At 39.0% G+C, this 15,686-nt stretch overlaps 2 protein-coding genes across 4 annotated transcripts in view; one reads left to right on the top strand and one right to left on the bottom strand.

The window, feature by feature from the left end:
* Positions 1-8,263, bottom strand: part of parp14rs1 (poly(ADP-ribose) polymerase family member 14-related sequence 1) — a 24,250-nt gene extending 15,987 nt beyond the window's left edge. For both annotated transcript variants that reach the window (XM_051708373.1, XM_051708374.1), the window contains exons 1-3: positions 8,063-8,263; positions 7,687-7,790; positions 7,571-7,604 (exon numbers count right to left, since the gene is read on the bottom strand). In XM_051708373.1, the coding sequence (XP_051564333.1) occupies positions 7,571-7,604; positions 7,687-7,790; positions 8,063-8,243 (319 nt within the window). In that variant the 5' untranslated portion in view covers positions 8,244-8,263. The remainder of the gene's footprint in view (positions 1-7,570; positions 7,605-7,686; positions 7,791-8,062) is intronic.
* Positions 7,552-15,686, top strand: LOC127446969 (protein mono-ADP-ribosyltransferase PARP9-like). 2 transcript variants are annotated; one of them, XM_051708377.1, is made up of 9 exons: positions 7,552-7,657; positions 9,230-10,147; positions 10,400-10,633; positions 10,710-10,925; positions 11,243-11,315; positions 12,942-13,493; positions 13,619-13,752; positions 14,119-14,275; positions 14,765-15,686. In XM_051708377.1, the coding sequence occupies exons 2-9, from the start codon at positions 9,266-9,268 to the stop codon at positions 15,055-15,057; spliced, it is 2,541 nt and encodes an 846-aa protein (XP_051564337.1). In that variant the 5' UTR covers positions 7,552-7,657; positions 9,230-9,265; the 3' UTR covers positions 15,058-15,686. The 2 variants fall into 2 exon arrangements, with proteins under 2 accessions (XP_051564337.1, XP_051564336.1); XM_051708376.1 differs by lacking the exon at positions 7,552-7,657 and adding an exon at positions 8,495-8,638.

Raw genomic sequence — 15,686 nt, 5'->3', positions numbered from 1 at the left:
GAATCGAACGCCAGATCGGTGTGTGGGTAGCTGCGAGTTATATGGTTAAAACTTCCCAACCAAAAAATTGCAGGAATTTAACAGACGATCTTGGAAGAAAAGCATGTTTATCAACTGGAGGTCGGAAACGTAGAGAAGTATCAAGAATGGGAAAATCAAATGAAATGAAGAAAGCGGTGGCGGGTAAGCACAGCTGTGTTGTGAATGGACCAGAGTGGGGAGAATCTGATAGTGATGATAGTATGGAAATAAGTCAAAGAAGTGGAAGAATGAGGGCGAAAAGAGAAAATAATTATGGAGGGATTAGGGCAAAGAAAACCAGGCGTAGTGGAAGTGATGAAAGAGGAGTGGAAGGGAGCGATCAAGATGGTTTGGTATTTAAAATAATATTGAGATTTGGCGAGGAGAAGGGAATTTTAACAATGAGTCCAGTGAAATTGACAACTGTTTTGTGAAATCAGATTGGGGATATAAATATGACAAAGGTTTTGAGAGATAGAAATCTATTGATTGTTTGCAGAAATGAAGAACAGAGGGAGAGGGCTGGCAGAATAAAAGAAATAGGGCGATTCAAGGTAATAAATACAAGTCGTGTTGAAAGGGAAAATAAATGGAGTAAAGGAGTGATCTGAGGCGTTCCAGTAGAAGTTTCAATGGAGGAAATTAAATCAAACCTAAAAGGAGGAATTCTGAAAGGTGCTCGGTGGACTCAGATAACTCGAGAGGGAGTGAGGAAAGATAGTGAGTATATTGTACTTGATTTTGTAGAGGAATCGCTACCCAAAAAAGTGACGCTAGGGTTTTTGAGCTATAATGTTAGGGAATACATTCTAAAATCAATGAGGTGTTACAACTGCCAAAGATTTGGACATACAGCCAAGGTAGGTAAAGGCAGAAGGAGATGTGCCAGATGTGTAGAAGATCATGTATATGGGCAATGCAATCACGAACAGCCAAAATGTTGTAACTGTGGGGGGATTCACAGTGTGGCTTATGGGGGTGTGAAGTGATGAAAATGGAAATGGAAATACAACAGATTAGAACTCTGAATAAGATCACATACGCAGAAGCCGTGAAGATGGTGAATCAGAGAAAAGGGAGAAATGAAAGAAGCAGAGTGGGAAATCAACCCACAAAAGAAACAGAACAGGCAAATAAGGAACGAGTATTGGTTGACCTAAAGAAACTAGTTATTTTCATTGCAGGGGTTGTTAATGCCACAATGGAGATTAAATCCAAGACTGAAAGAATACAAATAATTGTAAAAGCAGCAGTGCATCATCTAAATATTAGTGGGCTGACATGGGAGGAAGTAAGAAATGACCTCACTGTTCAGGCAAGCCAGGAACAAGCTTGGGTTGGATAACACTAATAATGGTCCTTTTGTTACAATGAAATGCTAGAAATTTGTTGGCCAATGGACAAGAATTTAAAAAATACATAGAAAAGTTATCTAGTAAACCCAATTTTATTTGTGTTCAGGAAACATGGTTGAGACCAAACTTAGATTTTAGACTAGTTGGATATAATTGTGTTAGGTGTGATAGGAGGGAAGCAGTAGGGGGTGGATGTGTAACAGTTACTAGAGAAGATAATGCATTTAGAGAGATAGGAATAGGAAATGAGCAAGAATATATAATAATATAGATCTGGACAAAGGAAGGAGAGCTTATAATTATTAATTACTATAATCTTTGTAAGAAATTAGATCTGAGTAGATTAATGCAAATTGAAGGAATGGATGGAAATAAGAGAGTGACGTGGGGATTTTAATGCACATAGTACATTATGGGGAGGAATGAAAATAGATGTAAACGGAGAGGTGACTGAAGAACTGTTAGAGGAAAAGGACATGGTTTGTTTAAATGATGGGAGAGGGACAAGACTAGATGTACACACAGGGAATATGTCAGTATTGGATTTAACTTTGGTGTCGAATAATTTAGCAGGGAAATGTGAGTGGGATGTATCATATGAAACATCAATCGGAAGTGATCATTATCCAGTATCTTGTAGAATATTACTACAGGGAAATTAACAACAAGGAAAAGCAATAGGGAAGTGGATATTTGACAGTGCTAAATGGGAAGAGTTTAGTTTTATTTGTGAAAGAGAAATGGATAAAATAGATTTAAATGAAGATATTGAGGAGATTGATAAAAAATTGAAAACAGTATTGATTGAAGCTGCTAATGAGTCAATTCCTAAAATTAATGGAAAAATGAAGAGAAAGGTGGTCCCTTGGTGGACAGATGAGTGTACTAAAGTAGTTAAAGAAAGAAATAAAGCTCTAAGAATATTAAGAAGAACTCATAATTTTCAAAACTTAATTAAATATAAGCAAATGCAAGCCAAGGTTAGAAAAAATATACGTAATGCAAAAAGACAAAGTTGGCAGATGTTTTCTAATAAAATTGGTTGATCAACACCTGTGGGAGAGGTATGGGACATGATTAAAAGCATGAGAGGAATCAGAAGAGAATGGAAATATCCTGTTCTCAAGGTGGGGGAAAAGGCAGCAGTATCTGATGAAGAAAAGGCCGAAATGATAGCAAAAGCACTCATTGAAATCCATAGCTCAAATAACCTAACTGAGGAGGGAAAGAGAGGAAGGGAATTAATAAAATCAGCTTTTCCTGGAAGGCTTGAGAGGTGGAATGAAATTAACAGCACAATGGATGCTCCATTCACTATAGAAGAAATGAAGAGGGCAATAGCAAGAACTGGAATAACATCTCCTTAAAGCTGTTAGGCTTTTATTATAAAGTTTGGGGAAAAGGAAATGGACTAACTGGATGGAAAGAGGCAGTGATTACTCATTAAGGACTCATTAAATCCAAAGAATTATAGACCAATAGCATTGACTTCACATATAGGAAAGATAATAATAAAGTAGAGGAATTTCATCACCTCATCAGAGTGGTTTCAGGAGAGGGAGAGGAACTATGGATCCTATTATATGTCTGGAAACAGACATTAAGAAAGCTCAAATTAATAAAGAATCAGTGATGGCAGTTTTCTTTGATGTTGAAAAAGCATATGATATGGTTTGGAAAGAAGGATTAATGATCAAACTTGATATGATAGGAATAGCAGGTAGAATTTATAATTTCTAAATTATAAAGCCTTATCTGGAAGCTATATGGTGGAAAACGGTACCCCTCAGGGCAGCATCATTAGTCCAATACTCTTTTCAATTATGATAAATGATGTATTTTCTCAAGTCCAAGGAGACATTGGGTGATCATTGTTTGCTGATGACAGAGCATTGTGGAAAAGGGGAAGGAATATAGATCATATTACAGGAAAAATACAAGAGGCAATTGAAGTGGTAGAAAAATGGTCATATGCATGGGGTTTCAAGTTTTCAGTAGAGAAAACCAAAACACTACTGTTCACTAGGAAAAGAGGCATTGATACACAGATAAAGATGTATGGACAAAATATTGAACAAGTTAAAGTTTTTAAGTTTCTGGGTGTGTGGTTGATGCAAAATTAACATGGAATGAACATATTCATAAGACAGCTACTAAATGCAAAAAGATTTTAAATGTGATGAGGTGTCTAAGAGGATCAGAAAGGGGAGCAAGTAGATCTGCAATGAAAAACATTTATATAGCACTGATTAGATCAATGTTAGACTATGGAAGTATTGCTTATGACTCAGCAGCAAAAACTCTATTGAAGAAGCTGGATGTGATACAAGCTCAAGCGTTGAGACTTTGTTGTGGTGCTTTTAAAATGACTCCTGTATCTGCTCGTCAGGTTGAAGTGGGTGAAATGCCGTTACAAATCAGACGCAGGCAGTTAATGTTGAACTACTGGGTAAATCTTCAAGGTCATTCAGAAGACCATCATCCAACAGTAAATCCTCCTTCCACGCTGGGAAAAGGAAAGGTCTAAACAGAAGTGCTTTGCATGGAATAGTGACAAAGAAGCTAGAGAAATGACTTTAAGTCAGGAAAGATACATTCCTACAGTATCGTTATTAATAACTCCACCTTGGATGTTTCCTGCAGTATTCATGTATTTTTATATTCTAGAGTTAATGAAAGTGTATAAAGACTCCGGAAATATTGTAGATGTTGTTGAAGATAGACTACAAAATGTATACAGTATCAAGCATTTGTCCCAGTATATACTGATGGATCTAAAGATCCTAATACAGGGAGAACAGGTTTTGCTTTCAGTATTCCATCTTTAAAAATTTCTGTTAATAGGAGAACATCAAATCATTTGTCAGCATACACCGTAGAGATGATGGCAATTGCAACAGCATTACAGTGGATAGAAGAGACACAAATCAAAAAGGTTGTTCTTTGTACAGATTCATGTTTGGCATTTAATTCACTGCAATCATTCATATCTCACAGTTGACAGGATATAGTCAATGAGATATATGAACGTCACGGCCGCTGAGCCAGAGTCTCACGTCACGGCCGCTGAGCCAGAGTCTCACGTCACGGCCACCGAGCCAGAGCAATGCCTCAGCCTGCTCCATGCCATGTCACAGCAACGCCTCAGCCTGCTCCATGCCATGTCACAGCAACGCCTCAGCCTGCTCCATGCCATGTCACAGCAACGCCTCAGCCTGCTCCATGCCATGTCACAGCAACGCCTCAGCCTGCTCCATGCCATGTCACAGCAACGCCTCAGCCTGCTCCATGCCATGTCACAGCAACGCCTCAGCCTGCTCCATGCCATGTCACAGCAACGCCTCAGCCTGCTCCATGCCATGTCACAGCAACGCCTCAGCCTGCTCCATGCCATGTCACAGCAACGCCTGAGCCTGCTCCATGCCACGTCACAGCCACACCTGAGTCTGTTCCATGCCATGTCATGGCCACATCTGAGCAGTTGGACCTGAAGATGGTTCCTGCCCTTGTACCCGCCCTTAGTTCTCCTGAGCAGGCAAGGGGAACTTTCAACCCTCCGACCCTGCCTGGACCCTCCGAGCCCTGGACTCCGCCTTGGCCTGTCGGTCCCTCGACATTGCCTCAGCTCTGCGTTCCCTCGGCTCCACTGCGGTCCTTCAGCCTGTTGGCTTTGCCGGGGTCCCTCGTCCCTCCAGCTCCTCCTTGGTCTGTCGGTCACCTGGCTCCGCCTTGGTGCTCTGATCCTCTGGCTGCGCCTTGTCCCTCCGATCCGTCAGCTCCACCGGGGACCTCCTTCCCTACGGCTCCGCCTTGGTCCTCAGTCCCACCGGCTCCACCTCAGTCTTCCGATACCCCAGCTCCGCCTTGCTCCTCTGAGCCTCCAGCACCGCCTTTGTCCTCCCTGCCATCGGCTCCACCATGGCCCTTCGAGTCTTTGGCTACTCTCCGGGCACCAAGATCCATGGTGTCGCCCTACAAGGCTCTCTTTCTGACTGGAAACACCCCGAACGTGTGCGTGAGCATGAGAAAAGCACAGAGCACTAAGGGCAAGAGAGCCCCTGAGGAGAGGAGGAGAGAGACAGACAAAGAGCCCCTGAGAGTCAGAGCTGAGGAGGAGAGAGACAGAAAGGAAGGAAACATTAAAAGGTGTGTGTATGTGTGTTTGTGTGTGAGTTACACTACGCAGGGAAATGTCTTGATATTGTTGCTGCTGGTCCAGGAAAGCATTGTTGCAATCATGTGGCGTAAATCCTGTATGATGGAGAATATCTACCGGAGTTGATATTGTCCTTCAGGTTGTGATCATAGGTTGTATTCTATCAGTGTAAATCCTGTATAAGCTAGAGGTGTTTCCAACAAATAGTACCCTATAATTCAAAACCTTGATTGTGCGCACATGTGTGTGTGTGGGGGGGGCTACAAGACATTGTGCCCAGGATCCTCTGGAATCTTAATCTGGGCCTGCTCTCAGGGCCCCACCTTCCATTGACTCAGCCCTGGTCCCATGCTCCACTCCCTGTCTCACCAGGCCACACCCCATGCCTCAAGACCACCCCCCCCCCAACTCCCTACAGAACTTTGGAACTATGTATGTTTTTTTGTGTTTTGTTCACGTGTTGGGACGTCAGGAGCCACCCCTTAGTGGTGGGGATATGTCATGTGTATTTTGCTGATTCATGTTTTTCATGTCTTATTTTGAAAAGTTTAGTTCCTGTTTCAGGTCATGTGGTTCCCTTGTCATGTGATTTCATGTTTCCCTACAGGTTCATGTGTTTTGTTTTCATTGGCTCATTGTCTTGTTATCTTGTTATCAGTTCTGTCTGTTCATTGGTTATTTCTGTCATGTGTTCTCCCATGTCTAGTATTTAAGCCCTCATGTTTTCCATTGTCCCTTGTCAGGTATTGTGATTGGTAATGTTGTTATGTTAATGTCAAGCCAAGTTTATGTCAAGTTTAGTCAAATTCATGTTTTATGTTTCTTTCATGTTTATTGTAAGGGTTTACTGGATTTCACATTTAATAATAAATTTGCACTTGGGTTCTTCATTTCATCGTCAGCAGCAACATCGTTACAATTATAAAAACCCATAGGAAATCCAGAGGTAATCAATGGAGAATTAGACATTTACATTTATGCATTTGGCAGATGCTTTTATCCAAAGTGACTTACAGTATACTTATTACAAGGACAATACCCCCGTGGCCACCACCACTCAGACTAGACTTGTAGGTTTGCCTACAAACTGACGTCATGGCTGAACATCTCTATAGTCCTATTACAGAAACGTGCATCATCAAACAGTGATTATGTATATTGGTCTTGAGCCCCTAGCAAAAAATTAAAATAATAATAATTTTTGTGAATTCTATGCTCAAAACTAAAATTTCATTATCATAAACAAATGAACTGTCTTTCAAATGAAATGAAAAGTTGTCACACGTGTTTTAAATGTTCCAAACATAAGTTGAGAAGGAGCTTGTTCATCTAGGCCTGCCAATCGTATCCGAAGTCTATATAAGCGGCTTCTTCCCTCCAACCCTTGACAATTTTTCTGGCATCCCTTCACCTCCCCATCTCTAGCTGTATAATTCATAATGCCTATCAAATATTTAAAAATTGTCTTTCTATTTCTTGCCCAGTCCTGTGCTCGAGCCCCTCTATTATGGACAGCACGCCAGATACGTTTACCTTAATGTGCTCCCGGACTATATGAACCAGTGAGCTCATGTAATGTTATAAAACCATACAATTCATTAATTATGTATTATATAATACATAAATTAATTATATATATATATATTTGGTCAAAACAATGGTTTGATTCGTCTCTATACAGAAACTGACTTTCAAACAACTAGCCCTGACCTACATCTGTATGTATACTCTCAGATTAACTTCTATTTTTATGTGATGCTTAATTATGATTAGGGTGAATATTAACTTAAATAACACTGACCAAAAAGCCTTGGCTTTTTGAGGTCTAGTAGGCCTTCCTCTTAAAGCCTAGGATTTGTGCTATGTGGTACAGTTAACTTTTATCCGGAAACCAGCGATTCGAAATTCAAAAGTGAAGGTAAGAAACTATACGCTTGCAATCAAGACGGTATTTTGAAGAGGGCTGTACATGCATGTATGACCAAGAGAGGGCAGCAGAAGGGCACGTATCTTCTGATGGAGGAAATGGAGTACTCACCCTTTGTGATTGCGCTGACCGAAGATGTTGATTCCTGCGGAACAAAGTTTTGTTTTAACTCAAGTCAAGTGAGAGTAGGGCGTTCTAGTAAGTCCATTCCCTTACTGAATACTCACCTCAGGAGTTGAGACCTCTGACGACGGGAGACGCACTGTCATTTTAATATTTGTTTTGCCAATCTTGAGCTCATGCGTTTGTTTCCGCAAAACCCGCTGTCTCACTGCGCACGCAAAGACACATATAAAAAACAAACATCTGTGAACAGACATATGAATAGATATACTATACGAATAGACATTAATTATTTTGAATTCCCATGGACGTGAAGAGTTCAGTTTCGTTTCTTGAACTCCACCCGCCGTACCTCGTCAACAATTTGTGAATATATTTCGCTATAACTTATGACATTTTCAACAGTAACGCATCAGTTTACCTATAATATGTTAGAGTAATTGAGATCAGAGTTTCTTAAAGAGTTACGGGTTACTTTACCTTCCTCTGTCTTGAATCGAACAGTTGCTCTTTGGCCGTCAGAAACATCGTGTTCCACCTCACTGTCGCCTCCGTCTGATTTCTTACTTTGGAAATAGATGTTAAGTTTATTTTTTAGTTTGGGGGTTTTGGGGTCCCATTGGCCCTCAACGAAGAGAGCGTATGGAAACTCATCAGCCATGGCCGACTGTCCTGTGACTTATGTAATGTGTTTGCTTCAGTCAGTGTAGAGTATTCTCTAAACTTTCACTTTTGATATATCTGGGTATATATGGTTGAATACCAGGCGTGGTTTCCCAGAAATAGGCCTACTTCCCAGCTTCAAAAACGGTTTTAGTAGCTAGACTTTTACTGTCGAAACATTCAAACCATCGCACTATGTTAATGTTGATTATTTTTTTTATTTTTTTTAAACTAGAAAATTAGACTAAATGAATTTCCAGAAAGTGAGCGAATACAATTCTACATTGTTCTCAACTTTAATTCACCGAACGCTGCACGATTTCGCTTTCGATTTTCTCTTCGACAGAGAATAGACGTATTTATTGAGGCAGACCGAAGTTTCTCAGACCTAAGGTAAGATTTGGCCATCATTTCAAAGACACGTACTTAACTTATTTAAGAACAAGGACATTTTTAAAGGCTTTTTGCTATAAGTTTCGTAGTTTGATTCGACGTGAAACCGGTGTATGAGGAATAGCTTGTTTAACCATCCCAACAAACACAAAACACTAACCGAAAGTAAATTATAGTAACATATCGACAATGTTATGTATACTTTACATTGTTATTTCTTAAACCTTTACTGATGTGGGTTTCAGGCTTAGATCTAATCAGTTTTATGACGTTTAGAATGAGCAAAACTTTAGGCTATACGGAGTTTGTTTCAACCTTTGACAAACAGTACAGTTAATCTTTAAACCTGATCATTGCCATATTTGGAACTACAGAAGAGCTCGTGAGTCGTTATGTTATCTGATACATAAACTATGAGTTATAAGTAACAGCTCATTCATAAATATGTGGTGTAATAGCGTTTTTTCACTTTGCTTTGCCTACATATCTTTTATTTGTATCACTTTTCATAATGTGTAATCAAAGCTTATTCGACAGTTATATAATATCTAAATTGTACAGTGCTCAAGGGTCTTCATTTTCTCTTACAAGCAATACAGGTTTATGTTCTGAGGGAAGCTAATCATCATGACTGACAAAACACACATTCCTCTGACCCCAGTGCACACTGACATTCTGAGAGTTTGCAAAAGTGCCTTTTGCAATGCTGTTAAGGCAAAATTTGATTGTGCAGCTATTTTCCACAATATGGAGGAGGATGACACCTTTGGTAGTAATTTAAGTGACCTCTCAGGTCCTGATATGAGGTACTCTACAAAGCTGCACAGTGGAGTGGAAGTGTCAGTCTGGAAAGATGACCTTACACGTCATAAAGTAGATGCTGTGGTCAATGCAGCCAATGAGAAGCTAAGTCATGGAGGGGGTCTTGCACTAGCACTGAGTAACGCTGGGGGACCAAAGATCCAACAATGGAGTGATGAAATTCTAAAAATAAGAAAAAGAGTGCCAACTGGTGAGGCTGTAGTCACTCTTTCTGGAAATCTCCCATGTAATATGATCATACATGCTGTGGGACCCCACTTGAAATCAAATCCATCACAGAGGGAGATTGATAGCGCTGCACCACTCTTACGTCAAACTATTTTAAACATTCTGCATTTAGTTTTACAAAACAACTTAAACTCAGTTGCAATCCCTGCCCTGAGTTCTGGCCTTTTCAATTTTCCAAGACATCTCTGTGCCGACAATATTGTAAAAACTATAAGGGAGTGTGAGGACTATGGCATGTTCAAAAGCAGGAAATTAGAGATTCGTCTTGTCAATAATGATGAGCCCTCAGTCCAAGAAATGAAAAGAGCCTCTTGGCAGATTCTAGGTCCACCCACATCTGGCACATACAGTGGTGCTGTAAATGGCAGAAACCAAAGGATGGCTACTTCTTCAAACAACAGTTTGCAGATTGGGAATGTAACACTGCATCTTAAAAAGGGCCATATAGAGGAGGAAGAGGTAAGACTGAAATATTAGGAAATGCCAAGTGTTCAAGGCAAAAAGAGGATTCATTGATAAAGAGGCTTAAGTTCACAGTTTGCTTAGTTTTAGGATCACAGTAGTTTTCTTTTATTATTTTATTATAATCCAAATCTCAGATCTATACAGCTAATTTTGTTTCATATAAATACTCTGAATTGTAAAACATGTTTTTGATGCAAGACATATTGATATTCCTTCTCTTTCTTTGCACTTTGTTTCAATATGCAGGTTGACGTAATTGTAAATACCATTGGAAATGATTTTAATTTGTCCCAAGGGAATATTTCAAAAGCTATTTTGAAGAAGGCCGGTAAAAAGATTCAAGAAGAGATTTTCAGAAATAAATGGCATCATGGGGTTGCCAAAAATGGGGAAATCTATGTAACAAGAGGCCATAACCTGAATTGCAAATTTGTTCATCATTCTGTTTGTGCATCTAGATCTGATCATAATGCCAAAGAGGTAAATTAAATGTTAAATGTTAATCATTTTTGTCTATACAGTATGTTTCCACTCTGTCTGATTTTGTTGTCTGTAGATTCTTTTCAGGGTGGTCTCAGATTGTTTGAGAAAAGCCAGTAGGGAATGTGAGTCTATCTCCTTCCCAGCAATTGGCACTGGTTTACTGGGCTTTCAAAAACAGGTGGTTGCCCAAATTATGACAGATGCTGTGGTAGAGTTTGGCAAATCAAACACGGGGAAGAAGCTGGACATATTTTTTGTTGTATATCCAAAAGATGATGAAATGATGAAGGTGATGTTTGCTAAATTATGTGTTTTTTTAGTAGTTTTTGCTCCTTTGTGTCTGTGATTGTAACACTTATTACATAACTCAGCAATCTGTATATAGATATTCTTTCTACATTTTGTAGTAAATCCATTAGTGCAAAACCATACAAGAACCTTTTAGCTAACCCCCTGTGGATTTTGGCAATCTGTTATGTTTGCATGCCATTTACCAGGCCTTAAATTAAAGCATTATAAATTAAGAAATGCAACACATTGGTAAAATTAATGCAACATAGAGAAGCAGTGAATACACTTTTGTCATGTTACCATTGTAATTTTCAGGCTTTTGATAATGAGATTGTTTCCAAGAAAGGAGGGACAAAATTCCCAGAATTACCCAGTGACTTGACAAAAAGTAAGAAAAAAATATGACTTTGTTTATATTTTTTTATACAGTAAATGTGGTTTATATTTAGTACAAATGTTCAAATCTTACTCCTTTATAACGATTTCACAGTGTCATCTATTTACAGTTTTGGAAAATTCTTCCTCACCATTTTGTTATTGTGTTGTTCAAATGTAATTGGGCCTATATTTGGTTTGCTATTGTGTCACTGCACCAATACAGAAAGATCTGATACCTATTGACCTTTAAATCCATGATGAATATACAGTATATTCAGAAAGTATTCAGACACCTTCATTTCTTTTCACATTTTATGTTGCAGCATTATGCTAAAATGCTTTATATTTTTTTTTCTTCACATCAATCTACACTCCATACCCCATAATGACAAAGCAAAATCCAGATTTTTTTATAACTTTGCAAATCTATTAAAAAGAAAAAAACTGAAATATCACAGTGACATAAGTATTCAGACCCTTAACTCAATACTTGCACCTTTGGCAGTGATTACAGCCTCAAGCCTTTTTGGGTATGATGCAACAAGTATTGCACACCTGGATTTGGGGATTCTCTGACATTCTTCTCTGCAGATCCTCTCAAGCTCTGTCAGGTTGGATGGAGACCGTGGGTGGACAGCCATTTTCAGGTCTCTCTAGAGATGTTTGATTGGGTTCAAGTCCGGGCTCTGGCTGGAACACTCAATGACATTCACAGAGTTTCCCCTAAGCCATTCTTGTGTTGTTTTGGTTGCGTGCTTAGGGTCATTGTCTTGTTGGAAGGTGAACCTTCGGCACAGTCTGAGGTCCTGAGCGCTCTGGACCAGGTTTTCATTAAGGATATATCTGTATTTTGCTGTGTTCAGTTTTCCTTTGTCTCTGACCAGTACCCCAGTTCCTGCCACTGAACCCCCCCCCCCACAGCATGATGCTACCACCACCATGCTTCATCGTTGGGTTGGTATTGCGCAGGTGATGAGCGTTGCCTGGTTTCCACCAGACATGACGCTTGGAAATGAGGCCAAACAGTTCAATCTTCATTTCATCAGACCAGAAAATCTTGTTTCTCACAATCTGCAAATCCCTTAGGTGCTTTTTTGCAAATTCCTTCCATTTAACAATTATGGAGGCCACTGTGCTCTTGGGAACCTTCAATGCAGCCAAAACATTTTTGTAGCCTTCCCAAGATCTGTGCCTCGACACAATCCTGTCTCTGAGCTCTGCAGGCAGTTCCTTTGACCTCATGGCTTGGTTTTGCTCTGATGTGCATTTTCAGTTGTGAGACCTTATATAGACAGGTGTGTGCCTTTCCAAATCATGTCCAATCAATTGAATTTGCCACAGGTGGATTCCAATCAAAGTGTAGAAACATCACAAAGATGGTCTAGAGAAATGGGATGCACCTGAGCTAAATTTCAAGTGTCATAGCAAAGGGTCTGAATACTTATGTCAATGTAATATTTCAGTTTTTTGTTTGTAATTTGCAAATTTAATGTGAATCTAATGTGAAAATAATTTAAAGCATTTTAGCATAAGGCTGCAACATAACAAAATGTGAAAAAGGGGTCTGAATACTTTCTGAATGCACTGTATATACACCAATATACTGTATATACATCTCACTTTCAAATGTTTTCAGATTCTGCTTTTAGCACTAAAGCAACCACAACAAACGAAACCCCCATAATTGAGTTCAGCAGTGTCTCTGATGAAGCTTTGGAAGAGGCAAAAGCATGGACCTTTCAGATGCTTAGCCCATCAAATGACACACTAACAATAAAGAATAACCATGTCATATATTTTGGTCAAACAGACCATGAAAACCTGCTCTCTCTCCAAGCCAAGTTTAATGTTCACATCAAGGAGTTCTTCAGGAGTGGTAATGGTGGCATATCCATCACTGGAGATCCTAGAGCTGTCAGCTGTGTGGGATTTGAGGTGGAGTGCATGCTTTGTAAGGCCCAAGAGGACTTTGCCCTAGCCGAAGAGAATGACATTCTGTATTCTGTGGTTCGCTGGCACTGTAAAGATGTTCCTTGGATACAAATACCTAAAATCAGTGCAGCTTTGGAGAAAGCTTATCTGGCAGGGAGTAAAGACCTTGCGTTGAATGACGGCAATATCAAAGTCAACTTGAAGCTTAAGAATTTAGTTGACAACTATGGGAGAACAAGCAATGTGGAAAGGACATGTATGTTTTTTATTCTTAAAACTGTTAATATGTTGTTGGTATAGAAAGTTCAATAGTTTTCTATAACTTTTGAGTTTATGTCTCAATGACCTAATACAGTCTTTCTCTCCTTCTTTGCACCGTAGGCTTGTTGATGGATTACGACGATCAAAGGAAGGTTGGCAATTCTTTTTATGCAAGAACTTCTGTGACCAGGAAAGATTATGAAGATAAAGAAACAAGAGGAGCCTTCAAAGCTTGTAGACTCAGTATAATCAAGGTGAGTGAGCTGCCATCCCAGATGAGCAAACCTTACAAATGAAACCTCATTCCCCACATTCCCATGTCAATGCAGTGCAGAAGTGTGAAAACCAACATTTCTATTATAAAAGAATTTTAATTTTTTTTTTTCCTGAAAAAACACTTTAGAGTAGCTATTTCACCTGCTAGGTGTTAAGCAATAACCTTTTTTTACTAACACATTTTTTTTCTTTAATCTACAGAACTTTGTCAATTTGCTTTTCCACATCTCTTTATTGTTTGCATGAACTCAACAATAGCATAAGAAGGCAACAATGAGGAAATGTAGCACAGTGTTTTTTTAATAAAAACTTCTAATGGAATGTCGTTGCACTGGTTGTTGCAGGCAGAGAAAATAGAGAACATTGCCCTGCAGCAGATTTTTGAGATGAATGGGAAGCGAGTGAAAGATAAACCAAAGAAGCTCTACCAGTGTGTATCATCTCAGTTCTGTGATCTAATCTGCAGAGTTGGCTTTCAGAAAGAGTTCGCCCCACCTGCCGGTAAAAAAAAGCAGTATTTTTCAGGGCATTTGACACAGTTTTAATGATATTATTGGAAATAAGGCTTAGTTATGATTGTAGATGTTCTCCCTATTTCTTAAACATGTTTCTCACTGGAAATCTACTTGCTCAATTACAATTCTGGGATATCAGAACAATTTTCATAAATAATTTCTAGCCTCAGTCCAAAAGGGGGTGTCACTTTCACTCACAGTTAAGGTTAGGGAAAGGATTATGGGCTCCCTATATCTTTGATGGTGGTTTGGAGTGACTGCCCCTTTTTGGAGCTCTGCCTGTATATCCTTCTCAAAAAAGTAGCGTAATTCAAATCAGTAAAAGTAAGTCAGAGCAATAGTTTTTGTTTTTGTTTTTTGTTTATTGCATTGTTTAATTAAGGTGCATAAGGTATGTCTCACCTACAGTACTCTATAAGGTTTGGCATTAGGTTACATATCTCTATAAAAAAAAAAATGTTTCCTCTATATGTAGAGCAAAAGTATGGCAGTGGAATATACTTCAGCAGTACTGTGGATGAGGCATTGAGGCTGTGGAAAGGACAGTTTGACGAAGAGCAGTACATCTACATCATCCAGGCCCAGGTTCTTACTGGGAAATCTGCAGCTGGTTCGCCAGAACTGATTTTGCCCCCTGCCATAGCTGGTGTCCCATTGGATCGTTATGACAGTGTGGCTAGCAGTTTGAAACAGACCCATGTCATCTTCAGTGGTCAACAAGCTCTTCCTGAATACCTGTTCATATGCCAATCATTAACTCCTGTGTAGCTGCACAGAGCACAATGCATTAACAAAGCCCTTTGGATTCAATCAGGGTGAATGTTTGACTTAAAATGTCAGTTTAAAAAGCTTAACAAATAATGACCTATATAAATGAGGAGCAAAAATATTTGTAATAATTAGTCCTATTCACATTAGTGGATGAGTGATGATTATTGATGCTGTTGAATTCTTTTTAAAAATATGCTAAATCTGGGTATATCCTGCTTTTGACTAGAACTGCTCTTTCAAATAGTTCCTTCGAGCTCTTACCTTAACTGCTGTAATGTTCGTACATTTAGTACATTTATGTAAAAGTTTTTTTTTTTTTTTTTATGAAGACATTTAATGACAGTTATAATGAGATATGTGGTATATATAAATATTAATGTTAGATGAAAATAATCATTGCTTGTAAAAGTTAATCTTCAACAGTTGATCATAATACAATCTGAGAGGATAAATAAGTTTGGTGTTGGGTTTGTAGTTTCAAACTATATGCTGAAGTTCAATTAAGCATTACAAATAAACCCTGGCAATATTTTGTCAGTTATGAAGGCCTTCCTGTTTATAGACTTATGTGTTAAACAAGTAGAAATAAATGCAACAATTTAACCAAAGCTTCTTGTGTAATGGCA

The sequence above is a fragment of the Myxocyprinus asiaticus genome, chromosome 10 (assembly GCF_019703515.2).
Source record: "Myxocyprinus asiaticus isolate MX2 ecotype Aquarium Trade chromosome 10, UBuf_Myxa_2, whole genome shotgun sequence".
NCBI classification, from domain to species: Eukaryota; Metazoa; Chordata; class Actinopteri; order Cypriniformes; family Catostomidae; genus Myxocyprinus; species Myxocyprinus asiaticus.
This window is presented reverse-complemented; position numbering and strand designations above follow the sequence as displayed.

What these genes read in the sequence shown, in the direction of transcription:
- LOC127446969 (XM_051708377.1), top strand. Translation starts at nt 9,266, where the DNA reads ATGACTGACAAAACACACATTCCTCTGACCCCAGTGCACACTGACATT. An exon ending in CTGATCATAATGCCAAAGAG is followed by an intron (nt 10,634 to 10,709) that starts GTAAATTAAATG and finishes TGTTGTCTGTAG; the next exon opens with ATTCTTTTCAGGGTGGTCTC. An exon ending in AAGCAATGTGGAAAGGACAT is followed by an intron (nt 13,494 to 13,618) that starts GTATGTTTTTTA and finishes TTTGCACCGTAG; the next exon opens with GCTTGTTGATGGATTACGAC.